The sequence below is a fragment of the Aedes aegypti genome, chromosome 3 (assembly GCF_002204515.2).
Source record: "Aedes aegypti strain LVP_AGWG chromosome 3, AaegL5.0 Primary Assembly, whole genome shotgun sequence".
Lineage (NCBI taxonomy): Eukaryota > Metazoa > Arthropoda > Insecta > Diptera > Culicidae > Aedes > Aedes aegypti.
Genome location: NC_035109.1, coordinates 27,909,496 through 27,934,176, shown reverse-complemented (window position 1 = coordinate 27,934,176; position 24,681 = coordinate 27,909,496). Strand labels below are relative to the sequence as shown.

Below are 24,681 nucleotides of genomic sequence, written 5' to 3'. Positions count from 1 at the left end.
TCCCTTCTCATTCCATCCTGCTGAAAATTTCGAACCGACTCACACACTCTCGTGGCACTCATGCTCATTTTCGTTTGATGAGATAGCGAAAAAAACAGAAGAAGATAAAAAAACGTAAGAACAGTTAGAACTGGATGCACACTCGCACACGCGCACTTATAGCTTACTGATTATTTAACAAAAAAGACGTTTCACTCGGTTAGGATTCATTACTTTTAGCTGGGCGATAAACTTTTTCTTTCTTCTCTTCAATAAACCATTCTTTTCCTTGATTTGGTTTATAATATCTATTTGCGTGAGGTGTTTTTTTTTCGCTGCACCCTATCTCGATTTGGGTGAGGATTGATACTTCCAAAGCAGTGACAGATTCTCATTGCTCACATTCTGTTTTCTGCAGCATATTTCGGGAAAACGTCGAGGGGCTTCCTGGACTTTTTTTTGCGAGTGGAAGTGGTGTGAATCAATGCAGTCTTGATGAGAGAAAACTAGATACGAGTGAGGCGAGTTCATTCGACTCGTCTCAACTCATCCGACTTGTGTCATCTCATCCCACTCGCAGAATACACCTGTATAAATATGGGCTTATTTTAACTGTTGAGTGAGGTATGAGATCTCGGTCTCGTATAGCGATACTCAACTGGAATAAGATTGATTGATTGATTGTGTATTTACGACACTTTACAACTGAGTGCATTCGTGTCGGTCAACTGGAATAAGCAATTCGCCAATCGGAAATTCATCTCATTCGAGTCATATTTCGTCACTCGCTATGTTTGATCGAGATCTCTCACCTCAGTTCTCACGTAGAATAAGCCCAATCCAACGAGTGAAATGAGGTGACGAGCACGCATGGAGAAGTGACGAAGCTGACTCGAATAAATTAACGCGCTATGTAAATCAAATGACGACTAACATCAGTCGACTCGAAGTTTGTCACTCCTCTAAGCGATGCCGAGATATCTCCCTCCTCCTATAAGTAAGAAAATTCTTAGCTTATTCTATGTGTGAAGTTAGGTGCATAGCAATGAGTAGTGAAAAAAATCGATTCGAATGAAGTGATTCTCCATGAATCTGGGAGTCGAAGTTTGTTTGTCTTTATTAAAGAGATTTTCGGCCTAAGGCCGGTTCGTCTCTGAAGAAGTTCGAGTTTACGAAGTGAAGTGTAAAAATGAGCTTATCTGATAAAGTTTCGTCTCACATGACCAGATAATTCATCGACAAGAATGCAATTGGGCTTATTCCACGAGTGTTGTGAGATAAGATATCTTGGTCTCGTATATTCGAGTTGACAAAAATCTGAGGGATCACCTCACTCGATTCCAGATGTCTCTGACATGACACATTTCATGTATCAGTTGTAGATAGAAGATTCGACTTAGGCAAAAGGGAAAAAGTTTACCACTCATTCGAGTGAGGTGAATTGAAACATCTCACAAAACAAGTGAGACAGATGAACTCAGATGACATCAGTGTTCGTTCGATGTACATGGCGACTCAACTTATTAGAGAAGAAAATTCATCTCACTCTACTCTTATGATAAGCATTAATGATTCGAAAACAATTGGGTTAATTCTACGAGTGGCGTGAGGTGACAATTGTCGGTGTCGTATAACGAGGTGACAATTCTCGACTCGAGTGAAGTGACTCTCCATTTGATTTGCACGGCGAATCACTTCACTCGAGTCGAGAATTGTCACCTCGCTATACGACACCGACAATTGTCACCTCACGCCACTCGTAGAATTAACCCGAATCTCTCTTATTCGAAAGGATAATTGGGTTAATTCTACAAGTGACGTGAGGTGAGAATTGTCGGTCTCGTATAGCGAGATGTAGTGATTCTCCATTTGGTTTTCACGGCGAGTCGCTTCACTCGAGTCGAGAATTGTTGCCTCGCTATACGAGACCGACAATTTTCACCTCGCACAACTCGTAGAATAAGCCCATAAAACACCAAGGAAATTACGTTACTATTGACGAAATTAAATAGGTTAATATTCAGAATAAACTAATTTACATTTCTGCCCTTTTTCTTCATTTTTTGATTTCGGCAGGTATTTGAAACAACTTCGAAATTAGATCGCAATGAGTTGAAAGTTTGGTTTGCATTGTGACAACTTGACAACAATTTACTACTGTTTTCTTGTCAGAGGACCTAAAATTAGCCTTCAAACTGCTATATGAAGGGCTAACATCCAGGGGCGAATCTACCATCAGAAAAATTTACGCAAAATCCATAAGATTTACAGCGTTTATCAAACCAAGACTCTCGTTTATGACAGTCACCTAGCTTCAAACGTAGAATTAGCAAAAAAAAAAGGATCTCCGTGAGCTCAAAGCTTCATGCTCAAGATTGTAGTAGAATTACTTTGGTCTTAGAAACTTCAAATCACCGCCTAGCATGTCCCTAATTATCGACACCACTAATCACGTAACATTCTCTTGTTTTTGGCCAAAACCCGACGGTCTCCGCGCACACCAGCTCTCTAACTCGTTCGCGATACGGATCCGATGCAACTTAGTAATCAACAACTAGAAAAATATATTCACAAATTTGGATTTGTTCTACACTTACGCCCATCTATCGCTCCCTCTGGCGTCACTTATCGCACCGATGGTGGACCTGAATCGCGTGTGATTGTGTGATTAATGTGTGGATCATTCCCCGCTAAGTAATGTGTAGATAATTTACAGGTGGCCGATGATGAACGATATTTCGTGAATGATGGATGGTGGTGTGGTTGAGGACCTTATATCCGACATTCCGACCTCCAGAGCGCTGTGGTGGATTGTTCTCACAAAGAAAACCGTGTGCGAAACGCTTTACACACCGTTCACTCTCGGTGTTGGCTAAAGGGTTGCCGTTAGTATAAATTAATGTTTCTTACTTTCCGATCAATTGTTTTCCGAAACTATCTAATGAATCGCGCTCTCTCCCTCTTTCGCTCGGTTTGCTGCTGTTTCTTTGTCTTTGCTTCTCTTCCCATTCTCGCCGTTTTCCACATCATAGCGTTTTGCTTGCTTAGATTTGTTTTTTTGCTATTAGTTACTAAATATGTAAGCATTCTATGTTTCTTTTTCATTTTTTAAATATAATTTATTTTCTTCTTTATATATTCTTAAATACAGTCAGTAACTTTGATACAGTTTTGAAGCTGCAGCAGTCCTTGTTTCTTTTTTTTTGTTTTTTTTTGTAATTTTAATATTTTTTATCTCGAGCAGAGCCGCCTCTTGCTCTTTTTTCGTTTAGTTTTTTTCCTTTCACTTCTCTATTGATTAGTTACTAAAAATCACATTGGGTGTTATCGGACACTTGTTTTATTCTCTCCCGGAGCTTCCGGCTCCGAACAATTTCGATTTGCTGTTGCTTCCACTGCACATGCCTTCCCACTCGCACACATACACGTCATCATTCTTTGACTAAATGTAGAGTGATAATGTTTCCGTGTCCACTAACTAACAAAACTATTATTTCTCATAACCATTCTCTCACCCATCCCAATCTCTCGCATCCCACTCCAGATTTTCTTTTAACATTTTTTTTTCGTTTATTACTTCCCATCTACAAACAATAGGCAATAAAAGGAAAACAATCTAATGAATCTTGAATAAAATAAACAATATTGTTAATAATAATAATCGTTAAATAAACCAAGCACTACTACTCACACATCATCCGTACGCTCTTATAACACTGTACAAAAAAACTAACACTTTCTCGCAGAGCATTTGCAAAACCAAAAGCAGCAAGCGGCGCGGTATTTAGCCATTAACTAGTCCTAGGACAAGCTTGGAAGCTGCGTGCTGCTACAACAACTGAGACTGGATTGATATACTCCTCTTCTCACTTCTGCCTGTTCTAAGCCTAAACCCTACCCTAAAGAGTCTTCTCCCTCGAACAACGTCAGCCGAAAAACAAAAAAAAAATAAGATAACAAAAAGCTCGATAAGCCGAAACTGTACCGTGATTGTGATCATGTGTATGTGTGAGTGGGTGGCCTCTTCCGCGTGTGTTGTTGTGTGATTATCCACATTTGATTCGCTCACTCAGCAGTTTCGCACACATTTGCTGTGCTTTTTCATGTTTTGTTTCTGTGTTAATGCTTGGCATTGTTTTGCTTGCAACTTTCTAATTTTTGCAATTAGTTATTGTTTGATTTTTTTTTCTTGTTCATTACATGTGTTTGACTCTTCTTCTTTTTTCGACTACTCCTACAATGACATAGATTCTTGTTGCTGCTCGATTTTAGTCTTGTGTTTGTTTATGTAACTTTACATTTAGTTCATTCGCTCTGTCTCTATCCTAGCAACACGCACTTACATGCACGCCCAACTCCCGCCAGCGAGAACTGCTTGTGCGGTGTGGAGTTGTGCTGGTTTGGTCCTTCTTCGCGCGCACACGCCATTTTTTGTTGCCATAGTTGTTTAGGATGTTCTCTTGGTGTGTGTGGTGTATTGAGCGGTCCCACGACGGATTTGTGTCCACCGGTTTTCTTTTATTGTCCCTCGTAGTATTTGGCGCTGCCATTTGTTCCGCAGATGACGTCCTCCCATGCTGGAGAAGAGAAGATTTTGAAAGTCATTACGAAATGTGTGAGAACGTTTAGGTCAAGATTGTTAGAGATACGTCATTAGCTTTGCTTAGCTTAGCTTAGACTGACTACACATATCAATGGTTGCTATCCCGTGATTGACCGAGGTCAGTGAAGATGCACAAAGAATCAACTATAAGTTCGGCTGGGATTGTCCATAAACTTCTTCAGTTTGCATAATTCAGTGCCTCTATTTATACAGGATCAATAACAGCGCCGGCCACGTCCTTGCAGTCAGGTGGGATTGGGGGAAGGAATGTTAGTGCGTAAATTTTGCTATTTGAAGACCGTGTTTGCCTCTGCATCTCCACAAAGATTACGGGGAGGGATGTTTGTGAATTGGGAGGATCGATGGGTCACAGGATTCACTTTGATAAGCGATTAGACCATGATAAACAATTATTTGTGAGATATAAACATGCCTTTGAATAAAATATTTTCAATTGATAGGAATATCTAAACGCATCATTCCTACAGCGATAAGGACGAAAGCATGTGTTCTCATATTTCACTCATATCAAAAGTAAAAAAAAAACTTGATTGGCTGGACCATCACAGAATACCTTTATGCCGACACTTGCAGAGGCAAACGAAGTTTGTTGAATAAATTGAAACTTTTGCAAATCTACACTCATAGTGTCGAATCATCCAAAGTATTTCTTCAATAACAAAAACAAAGGTAAAAGGAAAGGGGTTTTTGGATAAAAAATATATGTAAAACATAAATAGTTTACAAATAAGAGTTTATGCCCTCACTAATAGTGACGAACCATTCATAGTTTGATGAAAAATCATATTGCCATTTCACCGCTGAACGATTAAATGTGGTCATACAAATTTTCCAGATTTGAAATAAAAGCATGAAACGAGCTCATCAATTGATACAGCCACAATCCACTTTCGACGACACAATGAAAAATCTCTTGCTTGCTCGGGCTCTTCAACTCGCACTGCCCGGCAAAGGTGAAAACCGAAAAAAAGAACCAAAAACCGGCAACGCAACGAAAAATACTCATGCTTGTCCGGGCTCTTCAATTTTCACTGCCCGGCAAACGTGAAAACCCTCAAGATTGTTAGAGATACGTCATTTTTGAGCTAAACTCGCGTAACAAATCTAATGGGCCAATGATCAAATATGAATATTAAAAGGGCCTAGCCTTGTGCCAAGCACGCTAATAAAATTCAATTTGGCCTATAAAAAAGACCCATGCCTTGTTGAAAAAAAAAATGGGTCAAGCATTTCAACTCATAATTATTTTCCACATTTTTAGCAGTCTTCAAAATCAAATCGACTATTAACGTGTAGTAAAAGTAAATCGTCACTCAACGAGAAAGGAATCACATTGATTGATTTGAATACTGAAAAATAGTAATTGAAAATGTGGTGAACAATATTCACATCGAATTTCCTCGAAACCAATGATCTGAATATTGGCCCTTTCAAATTGTTGAATTGTTTTAAATTTATATGCAGAAGCTCATTGAGCTCTCGCCGAGCGGTGTCACGAACACATGTGTAAATTTACTGGTGGAAAATACTACCGTTTGATTTTGCAGGGATCTTTGTTTATATTTTCCACCAGTACTCTTTAGTAGTGTGGAAGAGCTGGATTTGTGGCATCGTGACTGACTGAGGTCTACCCGGGAGCGGAAGGCCGAATCCGTCAGGCGATAGTCAAGACCGCAAGGGGTAAGTTTAGGAGGCCGGTGACGAAGCTAGCTTTGCTCGAGGTGCAGGAGAGTTACGGGGAGGGGGCACCCCAGCCAAAGGTGGGGAAGCCAGACAGCTGAGGTAGCATGAAAGAAACGGCATCCGTTACAGCGAGGTTGTCACTCTGGATGTGAAGAATGCGTTCAATAGCGTAAGCTGGGAAGCGATAGCCCACGCACTTCATCGCCTCAAGGTATAGAAACGCTGACAAATAAATTATAATAGGGTGCAGAGCTACTTAGGCACTTCCATGATTCACTTTGGCATGGATTTTTTTTCTCGTCCGAATTGTCCGAAACTTTGCGATAAGAAGCTTTTAAATACGACACATATTGTAGCTAAAACTGAGCGCAGTAGCTCTCAAAAATCCCCACTGCCGAAGTGAATCAAAGTGCCAAGAATAGGATCCGGCTCCCTATATCCCTGGACATGAAGCGACGTTGTCTATGTACAATCTCTCAATTTAACAGTAGATCGAAGATGATTATTGAAGTGATTTTCAAAGTTGTAGAACAATATCAATCGATTAGGTATGTGAGAAAACCAACATTGATTAATAAAAATTCTTTATTGAAGATTCAGTACTATATTGATTCCTATTTCAAACCCATTCGCTTTTTACTAGTTTCATACTTGGGGAAGATCCAAAAATGACGTCCATCGTTTTTCGGAATTTCTAAAACCCTTCTACCCCCTCTGTCACGCTTTTTCCAATACCCAATCCATGCACTGTCACATTTTCGTACAGCCTCCCATTGGAGGAGGCCCCAATTGATGGACGTCATTTTCGGATAACCCCTTGTGTTCGACACTTATAATGGTCTATTACGTGGCTTACAACGATTTGAATTTCAAATAGCACAATAACTTGTAAAAATAGTTCAATTCAAACATCATCCGCAGATAGGCCCTTTTACGAATTTTCAAACCAGTTAGGCCCTTTTTGAATTTGCTAATTTTATTGATTATTAAAGTGACTTGCATAATTGTTCGACCACATTTAATGATTATGTGAGAAAACAACACAATATCATACAAGCTGTGGGCTGGCCATGTAGCTCGCATGTCGGAGGAACGTCAAGCTAAACAAATATTCAGCAGGGAACCAGGGAGAGGCCGTCGCCTCCGTGGAAGGCCGCGCACCAGATGGCTTTTTGCAGTTGAGGAGGATTTAAGGTCGCTTAACGTTTAGGGCAACTGGAAGCGATTGGCCCAGGACCGGGTCCAATGGAGAATGCTTCTTCATTCGGCGTAGATTCAACGCAATAGCAAGGAATTGTTGCCCATCAAGTATCAAGTAAGTATCATACAAGCTAAATATTGGAAACTATTCTATACAAAATCAGCAACATTGATTATTGATATTTCAAACCCATTCACTTTTTTTTACTAGTTTTATACTTGTGTTAGACACTCATTATGGTTTATTACGTGGCCCAGAACGTTAGTAATCTCAAATAGCATAACGACTCGTGAAAATGGTTGCATTCAAATATCATCAGCAGTTAGGCCCTTTAATGAATCTTCAAACCAGTTAGGCCCTTCGATTGGACATGGTTTCAGTTAGGCCCCTCCAGTTAGGCCCTTTTATTAAACATAGTTCCAGTTAGGCCCTTTTGGAATTTGTTGATTTTATTGCTTATTGAAGTGATTTTCATAGTTCTTAAATAAAATAAAGCGAGAGAAAAACAATGTAATAGCTAAATGTTGGATATTCACGGTTGAAGGTTCAGTACCTTATTGATTATATCTATTTCAAACCCATTCACTTTTTTACTTGTTTTATACTTGAGGGCCTTCCTTAGCCGAGCAGTTTAAGTCCGCGGCTACGAAGCAAAGCCATTCTGAAGGTATCTGAGTTCCATTCCCGGTCGATTCAGGTTTTTTCGTAATGAAAATTTCCTTTACTTTCCTGAATATAGAGTACCTTCGTACTTGTCTCACGATATACGAATGCGAAAATGGCAACTTGTCAAAGAAAGCTCTCAGTTTATAACTGTGGAAGTACTCATTGAACACAAAGTTTAGAAGCAGGCTCTGTCCTGTCCCAGTGAGGGCGTAATGCCAAGAAGAAGTATAAGAAGAATTCTTTTGGAACTTTTGGAACTCGATCCACAACTAGAGGCAACAAATAAAAATTGTTCAAAATTTTTAATGTAATTGATTTTTTTTCAGGATAAAAAATCAGCTTTTCAACTAACTTCGCATTAAGATTATGATAAAACTAGTAAAAAAGAGAAAGGGCTTGAAATAGGAATCAATATAGTACTGAATCTTCAATAAAGAATTTTTATTAATCAATGTTGGTTTTCTCACATACCTAATCGATTGATATTGTTCTACAACTTTGAAAATCACTTCAATAATCAATAAAATTAACAAATTACAAAAGGGCATAACTGGAACTAAGTTTAATAAAAGGGCCTAACTGGAGGGGCCTTACTGAAACCATGTTCAATCAAAGGGCCTAACTGGTTTGCAGACTCGTAAAAGGGCCTATCTGCCGATGATGTTTGAATTCAACCTTTTTCACGAGTTGTTTTGTTATTTAAGATTTAAAACGTTATGGGCCACCTAGTAGACTATTATGAGTGTCGAACACAAGTATAAAACTAGTAAATAGGAGAAAGGGTTTGAATTATGAATAATCAATATAGTACTGAATCTTCAATAAAGAATTTTCAATATTCAATGTTGATTTTCTCACATAATCGATTGATTTTGTTCTACAACTTTGAAAATCTATTCAATAATCAATAAAATTAACAAATTCCAAAAGGGCCTAACTGGAACTATGTTGAATAAAAGGGCCTAACTATAGGGGCCTAACTGATACCATGTTCAATTAAAGGGCCTAATTGAAAGGGCCTAACTGGTTTGAAGACTCGTAAAAGGGCCTATCTGCCGATGATGTTTGAATTCAACATTTTTTACTAGTTTTTATGTTATGTTAGATTTAAAACGTTACGTGGCTCAGTAATAGACTATGAGTGTCGAACAAAAGTTTAAAACTATTAGATAGCAATGAGTTTAAAATAGTAACAATCAATATGTTACAGAATCTTCAATCGAGCATTTCTCAATTTTTACGTTATGCTGATAGACCCTTTTCAAATATTTCACTAGGTTCCATTATGTGAGAAAAACACTATACAATGGCTAAATATTGAAGAATATGGAGGAAAATTAAAAATGCGCGGAAGGGTAAATCTGATTTTTATGGAAATTTTCAGTTAGGCCCTTCTTTGACCAGTTAGGCCCTCTTAGTTTTATCATTTTCAGATAGGCCCTTTTAAATTTGAATAAAATTACCATTAATATTGCATTTTGCATGCCCGTAAGAGTATGTAGGAGTAATTTACGAAAAAAATGATACGAATAATGAATAATCAAATTTGTTTACATTTTGCAGCTAGGCCCTTTTCAAATGTTACGCTTGATTACACTTACCCATTCCGACAAAGTGCACAATCTTGTCGTGGTTGTGGTTGGTCTGCAGCTGCTCGGGCGCAATAAACCGCAAGTTGATCTCCTTCATCTTTTCCCGCACGGGCGGTTGCGCACTGTTGAGTTGCTGCTGTTGCTGTGGCTTCGGTTCCTGTTGGAGTGACGCAGACGAACAGCTGTTGATGCTGTTACTGCTGCCGCTACTACTGGGCACGGTTTGGTTGTTGAGACTAGTATGAATATTGCTACTGCTGCTGCTGTTGTTGCTACTGATACTGCTGCCAGCGCCAGCGGCAACGGCAGAGTTTATATTGCTACTACTGGAAGTGACGACCGCGTTCATGGAGACCGGTGGCGGTCCAGCCGGCAGGATAACTGCCTGCACAATCGGTATCGTTGCCGCCGGGACGACAACCGGTGGCAGAGGTGGTGGCGGAACACTCATAATGGCCGCCGGTGTATTCGTAGCGGTGTCCTGTTTTGCTGCTGGTGCTGCTGCTGCTGGGGCGACGACTGGAAGCGCTGGCGGAGGCTGTTGCTGGATGTGAGTTGGAATCACCGGAGGTGGCGGCAGATTGTACTGATTCGGACCGGCCGGACGAGGCTGACGAGATGATTGTTGCTGAGCGGCGGCCAACATGTGCGGTGGCGGGAGCTGCGGAGGTGGTTGAGTGTACATAGCCGGAACCATTGGCGGTGGCGGTTGGTGGAACTTATGCTCGATGCCGTCTCGATAGGTGTCTGAAAGAATGGATTTTTGATTAGTATATAGGACCGTTTGAACATACAGGATTGGAACTTATGCTTAATTATTGGAGCAATTAAAAACAAATGGGAGGTATTTGTAAAGGAAACCTAATGATCTAATCCTCAATGAAACATTGAAAAATATGACTGATGCCTCATGTACGAATCTTTAAAAGAACTACTGAATACTTGAGGAATCTTGGGGGATTGTCTAGAGAAACTTTTGAGATAATTGCTGGAAAAATAATGAATCGCAGCCAGGCCCGGATTTGAGGGGGTGCCAAGGGGGCAAATGCCCCAGGCCCCCCGATTAAAGAGGCCCCCGGGGAACCAACATTAAGAACAAAAACATGTTGAAAAACCTTTCAATACTTCCTCTTTAGACATTAGAACATATAATTCAAACGTTTAAGTCAACTTTCCAACATTTAAGTAAATTATTTTTCTTTACCTAACATCTTAATCTCACAGTATAATTTGGTCAATAATTATCCTTCAATATATTACAAGAAAACATAAATGTTAAGCCAAAGTCTTCAATTTTTTTCTATAATTAGGAAAAAACAAATATTGGAATTAGAAATGCGCTCAACGTTTTTGCAGGATCTTAAAAAAATACGGTTAAACCTGTAAAGCATTCACTGGGTTCCTATCAGAACTTAAAAATTTAAACATATTTGCAATTCTATCAGAAACTTAAAGTGTAAGGAAAATGCGAATATTTAGAAGCTTCTGCAAATTTGTTCACTTAGATGAAATACAAAACTTTGTAGAAGAATGCTTGTTTTTAAAATATTTTAGTATCAACATTTGGAGTTTTTTGTCAAAATGGGCGAATTTTAATAACTTTGATGAATTTGATGATTCACAGATCTAATTTGAAGTTATTCCCAACATGCAGTTCAAATTTCAGATCCACTATTTTGTTGAAAATCAGCCTTTGTGTACTGTCAATACTTTCTTTACAACCAGAGAAAAACTGTAAAGTTATAGTAAATAAAGTCTAATAGAGCTTTGGAGAAAAACAGTTTTGAAGATATTCAGCAATGTTTCACTTCATATAAATTATATAGAAGCCAAAAAATGTACCAGTCTTCTACGTTTTGTTATATTTTTCCCATTATACGGAAAAATCACCTATAAAATATTGGAAAGCTTGAAACCAGTTGAATTTTTCAATGTATATAGCTCACAACCGAAAATATCACTTGTATCACTTTGCATTTGGCCCTCTCATATCTTTGGACAGACCATCGCGTTCAAAAATTAAATTCAATATGTTGGTTTATGCAATCCCAAAACGTGCTGAATTTTGTTATGGCCCTTTATGAGATCTGACCAGGGCCTCCCGAAGCCCAAATCCGGCACTGATCGCAGCACGTTTTATAATCTAGAAGTATTTTTTTTTTGTTAACAACGTATTTATGAATTTTCATTTTATTTTCGAACAGTTGTTTTAAATTGGAAAAAAAATCTTTCTCTAATTTAATAAGATACTCCATTTTAGATTTGAATTGAGATAATTTGACACTTAAATTCCCTCCCCTTGGTTATGCGACCTTGCCGCGATGGGAGGGCATAATCCATTAGCCCATATGATGGAAACCAAAGGCGTAACCTGTAGTGGTGGTATCACATTTTGGCATTTTTTGCTTAAAGCCGCGTCATAATTCATATGGCATAGACGCAATAATATCTCGGATGTGATCCAACGGCCATTCTGCGTCATTGATAGAATTGATGCCCATTTCAAATAATTAATCTATTCGAAGTGGACATTAATACTATTGGTGACGTTCAGTTTGCCTTTTGCTAACCAGAATGATCCGTAGCCACTCTTACTATTAGCTAGCTAGATACATCGTTATCATACACGACGTAGGGAATACTTAGGAACTCTTAGGAAAATGACTAGTAGATTCACTGAGTAGAAATGAGTGGCGACAATCTTATTTTAATATGGTTTTTACATTGCCATAATAAGAAATACCTCTTTTGTAACAGCGGTATAAATAATCTAATTCCAGCTTCATTTTCGCAAAATTTACAAGTAGAAAGTAGGCGTTGTGAAGCATTGCATTTGCCACCGAAAAGTGAATCTTGTAGGAGACTGTAATAGAAGCCTAAGGTAACTTTACTCTTCAATATTCACTATAAAAATGACTATGGAAAGTAAGACGCTGAGATCGATCATTAGGGTACACATGCTAGTTTCGAAAAATTGTTGAACAGACAAGGAAAGCGACTTTTTTCTTTAAGGATATATGAACGTAATGACCAATAAATATTTTTAACAACAAAAAATGAAATTAACTAGAACTACTACTAAACAGCCTAATTTTGTTAAGACTTGACGACACTTGACATTTAAGACTCTAATCTTACGTAAAAGACAATAGTAATCAGAATAGCACTTGAATGACAAATTATTCAAAACCATTTCGACTAGACAGTATTAGTAATGCACTACTATTTCAAACAAATTCTAATGGAGCTGCTGATTTTCATAATGCTTCCTTTTCTCAGAAGCAAGGGAATATGGGTACTTTTCAAAAACTACCACGTCACAATACTAATAAAAAAACAGTGTTCATGTGGGCGCCATTGCCTAGTCCGTCTGAGTATTGGTCCTGGTAGAGGGGAAACTTGGCAAAAGCCAGACCGAGGGTTCAGCCTTGACAAGTTAAGCTGTCAGGCAGCTCCAACTGAATACCATACAAAAAAAAAAAAAAAATTGAGATAATTTGAAAAATAAATTGAATTTTATTTGATTTTAAAAGCACATTTTCAAAGTCACAAATCTAGAACAGTTCTCTGAGCTCAAAATTTGATGGATTGGTCACAACAAATTAATCAAATTTTTAGCGTGAAAGGTTAATTTGTTCTATAGATTCAAGATCTCGTTTTACTCGCAATTTAAGTTTTTAGAAATATCGCGAAGCACTTGTCAAGGCTTTGCCGAGCACTTAGTGCTCCGGGGAGCACGATGTAAAAAACTCTGCCCTGGATAATATCCTTATAATATTAGATTTTTCGAAGGAATTTTTTAAGAAAACATCGGACGGAGTACTTGACGATATTTGTGTAGGAATGATGTGAGAAATTATTCTAATAATTGTTGTAGTATTCTAAATTGAACTTTTGAAGAAGAATCCATAACGATTTCATTTAAAATTTTACGTTATGAAAACTTCAAAAGTAATCTCTGAATGAAACACAGAAGAAGTTTCAGAAGGAACTTTGTGAGGAATACCAAATTTGTTGAAAAGATCCCGAAAGAAAGCATATGGGTGAGAGCATCTTGACGTACAAAAATTAGGTGATCGAAAGGTGGAAGTTAAGTAGCACTTCGATGAACACCTGAATGATGATTAAATAGCAGGCAATGGGGATCAAGACTACGTAGGAAATGTCTTCGTTCGGAATCAACCAGCCCCAAGCTTGAGGGAGGTTAAATATGCCATTCACCATCTCAAGAACAACAAAGCTGCTGGTGGTAAGGATGGTAGTATCGGAGCTAAAATCATAAAGAAGGGCCCGGGAGAGGCTGGTCGTTTGTCTGCACCGGCTGATAGGCACAATCTGGGAAAAAGCTACCGGAAGGAATGGGCCCATCTACAAGAGAGACGAACTTCATTACTGGACGATTACTAATTCTAAATGCGGCCTACAAAGTATTATCCAAGATCATCTTCCGTCGTCTGTCACCTGTAAGGACTGTTCATTTAAGAGAGTGGACACCTGAATATTAGCATTTTGGTGTAAAAATTCCATAAAAACAAATAAAATTTTGTTTCAGTGTGATCTCAAGTGTTTATTTTGACAGCAGACAAAAGTTGACATAAAAAAATTATAAATTCTAAACGATGGGTCGAATTAACATGGCGACTCTCAATTTTTTTCTGCATAAATGGTGTACAGAAAAACTGTCGTTCCGAGATTTGGCTTAAATCGCGAAGTGTCCATATTGAATTTTTTCAACGCTGTGGCCAAAACAGATATTCCTGACAACGTACGATACATACCAACAGGAAAATTTGGGAAAAACGATTTGGTATGGCAAGCAATTTGCTCCTGCGGTATGAAAGTACTACATACCGTCGATGGGGGTGACAATGGGTCTAGGGGGTGAGATTGGGTCAAAACGGAAAAATATGATTTACGAAATATTTCAGCTAATAACGCTGATATTACTAAAATAAATAATCTATATGTTAGGGAACATATTATTACACGTAATTCATCACAACATACATTTTAAGAAATAGTAGTTTTTGTCTGATATATCAATAAACTTGTATGTTAAAACTAGATAAAATTTACAACATTAAATTTCTCCTGTGCAAAGTATCACGCATTTACTGTATCCTCTATCGTTTTATTAGAAGGAGGTTGAAAGTCTTTTCTTTGCACTTCACACGTTTTTTTCCGGAATCTATTTGATTTTTCTACAAAAATTTCATTTTTTTCGGTACGGTGTCTAAAACATCAAAAATGGGGGTGAGATTGGGTCAAGCAAGAACGTTAGTAAATCAAATTGCAAGTCCACTTTTTTGACATTTTACGGTGCCGGGTGTTCTCTGTTTTCCTTATGATGTGTTTATTCTTTCTAAACACAGCATCTTTGAAACATCAAATAAGTCTACTTGAGTATTCCGTGCATTGAATAACAATGCAACGCATTTCGACAACTTCTCAAACCAGCAGCTGTGTTTCGTGCGCAGCAACATCGTACAATTTTATCAAATGGATTTATTTTTGAAATTTCATTATTTATCAGTGTTTTTATGTTATTGAAATATCTCACGGAAGTACAAATGAGTTGGATCGCTGAAATACTGGGATTATGACGTCAAAATTTGCCTGAAATGTATTGGTAGTGGAATTTCGCACCAAAATTTAACTATTTGCAAAGGTTTAAAATAATCACTGTTTCAGTACACCTTTGGGGAAACTGAATAGGCTGTATGGCAATGGAGATGAGGCTTTGAAGACAATTTGAGGGAAAGAACAAGAAAATTTATGTAAACTTGACGATAAATGTTAGGTTTACATATTTTTTCTCATAGATCTTCAATTTGTTTGTATAATCGTTCTTTTAAGTGGGTTTAGCATACATGTGAAACATCTTAGATATCTTTTCGTCTTGTTTGCATCGTATTTCATGTATATTAAAGTTAAATTGGGATAGTTATTCAATAAATAAATCGTACATATCCCTTTTTATGGGAGGTATCAAAAGAAAAGTAAGAGCATTTTCCAGCAATGCTCAATAAATGTTTAAATTTATGTGAATTTGATCGAAATTACGTTGATTTCCATGTATTTTAGGTAAACTCATGAATTTGTTCGAAAATAAACAGTTTACTGTAAAAAACACGTGTCCACTTTCTTAAAAGAACAGTCCTTAGTAAATAAGTTCGTGGGAAGTTATCAAGCCGGCTTCGTTGACGCCGATCGACAACAGACCAGATCTTTACTGAATGACAAATCTTCCAAAAATCAATTTCAAGACGATAGACGATTCTTTCCAGCCTATCTTCGCCCATCCAATTCGATATCTGTTGACGAACCTGATTTGCTCCTGAACGAGCTCGAATCTACACCGCTGCCGAAGTAAATGGTTACGAAAGGAAGTTTGTGGACAAAATCTTCCAGAAACACAAACTCAGAAAACAACGCCAACATGTTACAACATTAGAACCAATTAAAGAAGAAACGAGAAGAGTCAGTCTGCCATTTTACCCTAAAGTAACTAATCCCATTAAAACATCATTGCAACGACAAGGTATACAAGTTGTACATAAAAGTGACAACACGCTTCGAGACCTTCTATGCAACCTGAAGGACAAAGTTCCTCCCGACGATCAGTCGGGTATCTACCAGATTCCATGCCAGGACTGCTCTGCGGTCTATATAGGACAAACCCGGCGTAAGATAAAAACAAGATTAAGAGAACACAGGAATGCTGTGGTTTCCAATAGGACAAATGAATCCAGTGTAGCGGTTCATGCATCAAACTGTTACCACAGCATAAACTGGCAAGGTGCGAAGTTAATAAAATCAGTAAGGAAAGCTTCGCACCTAAATGCATGGGAGTCCATGTTCATCAATAAGTCTGAAGAGCCATTGATGAATGAAGACGACCCTCCGATCACGTCGTTCAACATAGCAGACATCACAATACATTAAAGCATCTCTTCGTTTTTGACGTATACGATCAACGTACGAAATCATCGCAGTCAGTCGGACATTGTCCTGTAGATGGGCTACATCGCGCCCGAAACCGGTCGACAAAAGGTAAATTTTTTTTAACTTTTTTGACGATTGTAAGAACGATAAGTGTTATGTCTTGTCTCGCGTCGCGTCTTGTATGTGTCTAATGTAACAACTGGAGAAATCGGTAAAAGAGTTACTGGAAAAATCGTGGGATAATCTCTGGGACCATTTTCAGTGTAATTCCAGTGAAAATTATTGGAGCCAATATCTTTGGAGATCCTTCAGTACTTTTGGAGAAATTCCTCTAAGCATCATTGAGAAATTTCTTGCCAAGTTCCTCAAAATGTTGATGGGGAGCCCCTGAAAATATTCCTGCGAAAATCTTTGGAGAAATCACTAGAAAAACCACTGAAGCTTTAGCTCAACGACACTGAGGAGAAATTCCCAAAGAACCTATGGAATACTCGCGTAAGAATCTCTGGAGGTTTTTGAATTTTTCACTAAGATTCAATGTCAGGTAAAAAGAGACTTTCATTAAAAATCAGCACTTTTAAGAGACCTTCATTGAAAGAAGTAACCAAGTCTCTAAAAAGAATCCTGCAACCAGCACAGTAATAGCCCCCTTACTTACCAGGGTCGGCAGAGTGTAGAATTTCGTACGATTCCAGCTGCGGCTGCGTTGGCTGATTGTGATAGTGATGGTGGTGTGTTGGTTTGTGTTGTGACGAGTTGGAAGAGGTCGGTGATGCGGTCGAAGTGGACGATTGCTGCATCGAGCTGTAGCCGAGATCGGTCGAATGGGCAGAGGTGTTGCTCGTAGGCGAAGGAACATTGTCGGTACTGCTGTTGTTACTGTGATGCTGAGAAGGCTTCTGCTGGTGATGATACTGATGCTGCTGCTGTTGCGACTGTTGGTCGAGCATGGTCACTTCATCCTCCTGGAAGTCGCCAAAGAGTAGCTCCTGGTCAATGTCGAAGCCAAAGGTAAATTCGTGACTTGAATTGGATTCGTTGTGGTCATTCATTATGATTACGGCTGGGCGATGATTCGAGTTGGCAGTTGCTGTGGCCGCATGGTTAGTTCCGGCAGCGCTGGTAGTTGAATTCTGACTGAGCATGGTGTTTATTTTCTCTTTTTTGCTTCGCTTGGAGGAAGCTGCATTGGAGGTGACAGAGGAAGTAGGACTCGTAATGGGACCGCTGTTTTTGGGAGTACTCTGCAGTGGTGGCTGCTGAACGTTTAAGCTACCATTGGGACTTCGGTTTAGTAGCATGCCATTCTGGGGGAAGTCCGTTGAGAGAACATTGTCAATGTTCTCGATAAGCAGAGGATTGTTGTTAGCAGCGTCCAGGGATGTCTGAACAGTGGAGGCAACATTTCTGGCATTGTTGATCGTTTCCACTTCGTTGGGAGGTATCGATGGAGTTGTTGCTGCTGCTGTGACGGTGGTTGTTGTTGTTGCCGTGATTAAGTCTTTCTTTTTCGATTTTTTGGCACCGGTCGAAACGTTACTGGCGATAGGGTTACCAGAGATAACCGTCGTAGTTGCCGTCGGCGCATTCGTAGGCTGTGAGAGCGCATTCTGCTGCAACTGGCCGGCATTGGCTATGGGGCTCACCTTGCCCGTGGAAGAAGCTTTCGGTTCTTGCAGGCTGTTACTATTCGCGGTAACAGTGGGAGCCGCTTTTGCCGGTTTGACAGTCTTCTCCAGTGCAGGGTAGTGCTCATTGGAGTAGTAGATATCGTTTGTGTCCACGCTTTTCGATTTGTGTAACGCCAGTTTAGAACTGCTGATGTTGCTACTATTGTTGCTACTGCTAATATTTACACTATGTTCACTATTAACGCTACTAACTAGTTTTCCACTGGACGCCGTTGCCAATCGCTGCTGTTGCTGTAACCTATTGGCGGTATCATCCTCTTCCACCGCTTTGGTAGTAGCTATCAGCAGACTTTGCGAATACGTCGCTTTATTATTGTTACCTAGATTGTTACTACTAACGCTACTATTCACATACTGATGCTGTTGATATTGCTGCGGATTCAGCGGTTGCGACTGTTGTTGAGACTGCTGCAGTGACGACGATTCTGGGACTAGTTCAGGGAACGCTGAGGGCGATTTAAGTGCTTGAGCTAAATCTTCACTGGTGGTCGCTTGTACTGGTGGCCACTTTTCTACACTGGAGCTATCCAACGGGGACGTGCTGCTGTTAGATGTAGCGCCAATGAGATTATTATTGATTCGGTCAGCGTTTGGAATTCGGGCTATATCGGCGTATGATTGAGGAACCCCCGCTGACGAATTCCGACCAGCACCACTTTGGTGAGATTGGTGCTGCTGTTGCTGTTGTTGTTTCCGAGACGGTTCTATGGGGAGCGATTGTACCGAATCTGCATCGCTTGAATCAGATTTTTCGGAAGGTGGAACCGACGACGTTGATTTCCTTCGGGACACGTCATTGCTGCTAGTTAACGAGTTCATATAAACTTCTCGATCGTTTATGAAACTATTGCTGGTTTGATACTTTCCGCTTATATTCGAAGATCGAACCGTTGAGCTCCCTAGATTATAACTTTGGCTAACAGTTAGATGGCGTCTATTGTTGGCATTTGATGCCGCATTCGAATAGCCGCCAGTTGCCGAAGACGTCGTGTCCTCTGCAAACAAACTGTGGGCCTTTTTCTTCATTTTCTTCTTTTTGGTCACTACATGAAACTCTGCCGTTTCGGAACCCATTCCTGCACTGATTGCTGATAACGATTCTACGGACATCCGTAAAGAATCACGCTTCTTACCAGCATTGAATGTAGGTGTAGCTAATTCTGCATTCTCTTTGGCCTCTTTTCTGCTTTCCTTCTTCGCAGGCTTCTCTTCTGATTTCTCAACACCCTGTGAATTCTGATTGTGACTATCCTCCAGATAGCTAAGCTCTTCCGTTCCCCACGACCTTCGTTCTCCCCGTTTTCCGCTGATGACTGAAGTTTCCTTGGATGAATGCGAAGACGTCGTCGAAGATGCAGACGACACAGAGGATGGTATACTGCTACTCACATTGCTTTGAGCCTTCTTGTTACCTTTGCCACTTCTCAGGGTCACAGCCGATTCTGCATCCTGCGACTTCTGGGCGGATCCTTGCTGTTGATGCTGTTCGGCCACTTGGTTCTTCTGAGTATTTTGCTCTTCTTCAGCTTGTTGCTTCTTCCTGCTGCAGCTACTCAGCTCTTCCAAGGAATTACTTTTCTTCAGTTTGGCTTTCTCTTTCTTCTTTTCGTTTTTCTTTTTCGGCACCTTTTCCTCCGGAATTCCATTTTCTACACTAGCACTACCGACCTTCATTATTGTTCCATTCTTCGGATTAGAACCACTCGCCCCGCCCCCACCTTTACTGCCATCCTTTTGTTTGTCCTTATTTTCGATATAACAAACTAATGACTCTATATCGTGATCCTTTCCTCGATAGCCGGCGATTTTTTCCGGTATCACCAGTACCGTGTTCCGATCCGATACCGGCTTCCGCTTCTTCTTTCCACCCGCGATCCCACCCACCGAAGAACTATTTCCGCTTCCGACTAATCCACCGCCGACTCCGGCAGTCGCTGATGAAGAGCCCAGACCGCTGTTGAACTGCTGAACCGAGTTACCATTCTCGTCAAGACATTTTTGCTATGAGAGAGACAAATTAAGCATTGATTATCTTCCTTCCGAACAGTAAGCTAGATCGAGAAACACACACCCTTACCTGTGAAATCACCTGACCAATAGACGTGGCGGTATATTTGGGATTGCTGGAACCCATCATCACGCGAGTTTGGTCGCTCTTACTGTTGTCGCTCGATACAAAACACTTGACGGCCTGGTAGTTCGTTCCCAGCTGGATCGACGTAATGTCCACACTTTTATTGCTCTCCAACAGCGGCAGCGAAACCGTCTTGTCGACATGATGAACCGACGATGGCCGAACCGTCGAAGAGGGTTCTCCGATTTCAAGATTAACGTGACTAGTGTAGCTTGTGGCCGGACAGCGTGGGATTTTCTTCATGGCACTACAACCAGTTCCGGTTCCACCGGTTGTGCTGCTTCCGCCAATTGTGGTCGTGCTGCTTCCGTAGAGATCGCCACCACTTCCGTCGTAATCGTCCAAGCCCGAATCGTATAAGGTCTGCAAGCATTAAAGACAGTTTATAGAACAGAACTTATTCAATTTAGTGGGCTTCGTAGCCGTGCGGTTAGCGGCGTCAGTCGATTAGGCGTATTGAGCTACGGAGTGTGGATTCGATTCCCGCCCCAGTCGAAGAAAACTTATCGTCAATCGAAAAATTCTTCACTGGTCCAATGGTCGTTCTATGTGTCCATTGTCTTATGTTAGTAATGTACAGTGTGGGCAGCCTATGCACAATGGTCGGAAAAAAGTGAAGTTTGGCCAAAACTATTTTTATCGCCTTAAGGTGATTATAAAACTAAGCCAAACTTTGAATTTTCAAGTGCACAAGACTGGAGAATCTGACAACCGTTCGCATTGAAAAGCAATCAAATAGCTTGCTTGCTGGTGGTGAGCAATGGGATAAATTTTCAACACGAAGCGCTGTTTGGTTCTCAAGACTTGTGCTCTTGAAAATTCGAGTTGTGGCTTCGTTCTATAATCACCTTAATCGATGATATATGTAATCTGAATATGTTATTTGACGTTTTTGTTGTTTCAGAAGGGGTTATTCACAAATTACGTAACTTAAAAAAAAGATTTTAAAAAATATATAATTGTTATCAAACTGGGCTGAAAGCACAAATTTTGTTTGAATTTGATCGAGTTTGATCAAAATGTGTATAAATAGTGGATAAATATATTTTAAATAAACTTTGTATGAAAAATATCGTCAAAATATATGTAAAATATTGAGTTATTCAAATAGCTCTAACTTGCAAATCAGCAAATTTCTGCAAAAAATTTAAAGGTTTTTTGTAAGATCAAAGGATGCTTTTGGATGTGCAATATTCGAAATGGCGGCGACATGACGCGACAAGAGTTGTTTTTCATGTTCATAATCATCAAAATTACTAAAGTGTAATATTGAATAGTATTAAAACTTCAACCAAATATTTTTTTCCATCCTCATGCTCGATAAAAGTGTTGAACCATAAGCTTTCAGACAGTGGGTAACTTTGGGGAAATATTGCATTCCTTAATTATAAATTTTGTGCTTTATTTTATTGTTACATTTTTCAATTTTTTGACTTCAGCCGGTTTGCCGTATATTTAAAAATTAAAAAAATCATAAAAATCTCAAAAAAGTTTTTGGTAGTTTTGGCCGCCCCTTTATATGGAGCCCGACCATTGTGCTATGGCTGAAGACGGTGTAGATTGTCTTTATTGATTTTCGAAAAAGGCGTGGTCGACTTTGGTGCATTTTTTTGCTAATATATTTGAATCCAATTATTAAAATGTTAACGGTTAAGTGTAAGGAAATATTTCCCGTATATTTCCAGGTCATTAGCAGTTCCCGGGTTTTTCCCGGATCTCCCGGATTTTGATGAAAATCCAGGAAGGATTTTCATGGGCATTTTGATGTGAACACTGGGAGAATCCTACATGGATTATGATGAGAATCCTGGAATGATTCTGATGATAATAAGATAAATATTATGATAATAAGAGAGAAAAATCTTATGAGGAACCTGAAAAGATTCTGATGAGAATCTCAGGAAGGGTTCTGATGGAAATCGAATTTCGATGAGAATCCTAAATTGATCCTAATAAAACTCTCCTTTCACGCCAAGGACCTGGGATCGTCACTTATGACAAGGTTATAGTGACGATATCCTTCAGAAGGGCAGTAAAGCCGTTGGTCCCGGGATGAGCTAGCACGGGCTAAAAATCTCGTTAATAAAGATAAAAAACAGAATGAGAATCCTGGAAATATGCTCTTCAGAAAATTTTCAATATTCTCATTCGAATCCTCTCAGGATTCCCATCAGAATATATCCAGGATTCTCAACAGAAACCTTCTAGGGTTCGCATCAGAATCCTTCCACAACTATCATCAGAATCTTTACAGGATTCTAAACGATTTTTTTTCTAGAATTTTCATTAAAATTCTCCTACCATTTTCATTCTTAGTGGCGGACCAAACCTGCTGCTCAGCTTTCTTTGCCAATAGACCATGTTTGCATGTGTATATCGTATGGCAGATATGAAGTGCAATTTTAGCAGATCTACTAATATTGATCAATAACGGCGCCAGCCAAGTCCTTACAGTCAGTTGGGATGGGAAAGGAATGTTAGGGTGTAATGATTGTTGCTTCTAGAGACCGAGAATACCTCTACATCTCCACAGTCACCACGGGAAGGGTATCAATTCAGTTGACAGTCACGACCTGTAGACAACAGACGTGTGCGAAATTTCATCCCGCGATTTCAAAGTGAACGTTCGCAAAAATACACTCGTTGTAGACTTTAGTCTTCTGCCAGTGCGGCCGGAAATGGCTAATATTCAGAAATTTTTGTTTGAACTCGAACTGAAGGACGTTGCAACAATACAGTTCCACACAATCCAAAACTGCGTTTTAGTTGAATTGACCAGTGCTGATTTAACTAAACAGTATCAAAATCGGACCAATTTGAAGCACGTTGTAGTTCATAAAGGAAGAAGTGTTAAAATCCCGGTGTACGTTGATGATGCCGCAGTTACCGTCCGGATTCATGACCTTCCTTCGGACATTCCTCATACCACCGTGAAAAAATACATGGAGGACCGATACGGCTTGTACTTTCCATCGGAAGAGAGCGTTGGAAGCATTATTTTCCGGGTATTCCGAATGGCGTGCGTTTGCTGAGGATGCATCTCTCCACCCGATACCTTCTTACATCGCGATTGAACAAAACCAGACCCTGGTGACCTACGAAAATCAGGTCAAAAGTTGCAGATTCTGTCAAAAGGAAGCACACCCCAAACGGAAGTGCACAGAACTTTTGCAGGAAACACCATCTTCATCACCAAAAGAAGCACCCCAACAACTCAAGCATCAATTTTCAGTCAAAACGATTTTCCTGCTCTGACTGGAGCAGACCACAATAGAAAACAAATCTCGAAAAATTATTCAAATAGTCTCAAGTCAAAAAAGTGAATTAACTTACTTTATTGATTCTACGTGTTTCGCAGACGAAATTCCACATGTTCCGCTCCTACCCAACTAAATTTTTCACTTTTAGAACGTTTAATTTCCGGATTTACAAAACGACGAAAGTAAGATTTTCAACTTTCGCAACCTAACCACTGCTTTCGTCGCCCCGCTGTATAGAGAGACAAAGTGACTTAACCACGAATCAAAACAAAACACTACTTGAGCCGATTTTACACTGGTAGAAAAACGTCGAAAGTAACTGTATGAAACGGCTTATCATTTTGTTATAATTATTCTTGTTGAAAATAATAGAAACTACCTAGTTTTTGAACGCGATCTGATTGTGTGCAAAATTTGAGCATTGTACACGGCGAAAAAATGTTAAAAAGGTGATTCATTTTAAAACAATTTTAGAAGACAGGTTGTGATTCTTCTCAATTAGTTTTCTCAAAACCGTATGAAAGTTACTTACGTCGATTTGAAAAAGTAATCGAGAAATGGCATCACCAGCGTCCGTTGCTTCCGCACCTACTATAGCTGCTCAGCCTGAATCGCATTGTGTGGAACAATCGATTGATGCTGATGACGATCTCAAAAAAAAAAAGACGAAAACGATACCGATAGCTCGAGCGAGGAAACAGAAACACACAAACGACGATTGTCAACTCGGTGGCATATCAACGATACATCTGCTGAACTAATTGATGCTTTCCATGGATTCGAGGAAGCTTCAGTGAAAAGTAAGGTTCCGTCTATTAGGGGACAGCTCCTAAGCAACCTGCAGCTTGAAATGCTAATTGACAGTACAGCAAACAAGAAAACTCTCGAGCATAGCTCTCCTGAGCT

General features: G+C 39.6%; 1 protein-coding gene across 14 annotated transcripts in view; it reads right to left on the bottom strand.

The window, feature by feature from the left end:
- Window positions 1-3,175: 3,175 nt before the first annotated feature.
- LOC5568528 (nuclear pore complex protein DDB_G0274915) overlaps window positions 3,176-24,681 on the bottom strand; it is a 113,320-nt gene continuing 91,814 nt past the window's right edge. For 10 of the 14 annotated variants that reach the window (XM_021855415.1, XM_021855417.1, XM_021855419.1 and 7 more), the window contains 4 exons: window positions 20,453-20,878; window positions 17,349-20,382; window positions 9,755-10,492; window positions 3,176-4,556 (listed from right to left, as the gene is read on the bottom strand). In XM_021855415.1, coding sequence (XP_021711107.1) covers window positions 4,498-4,556; window positions 9,755-10,492; window positions 17,349-20,382; window positions 20,453-20,878 — 4,257 coding nt within the window. In that variant the 3' untranslated portion in view covers window positions 3,176-4,497. The remainder of the gene's footprint in view (window positions 4,557-9,754; window positions 10,493-17,348; window positions 20,383-20,452; window positions 20,879-24,681) is intronic. The other 4 variants (XM_021855420.1, XM_021855412.1, XM_021855411.1 and 1 more) reach the window with 1 other exon arrangement.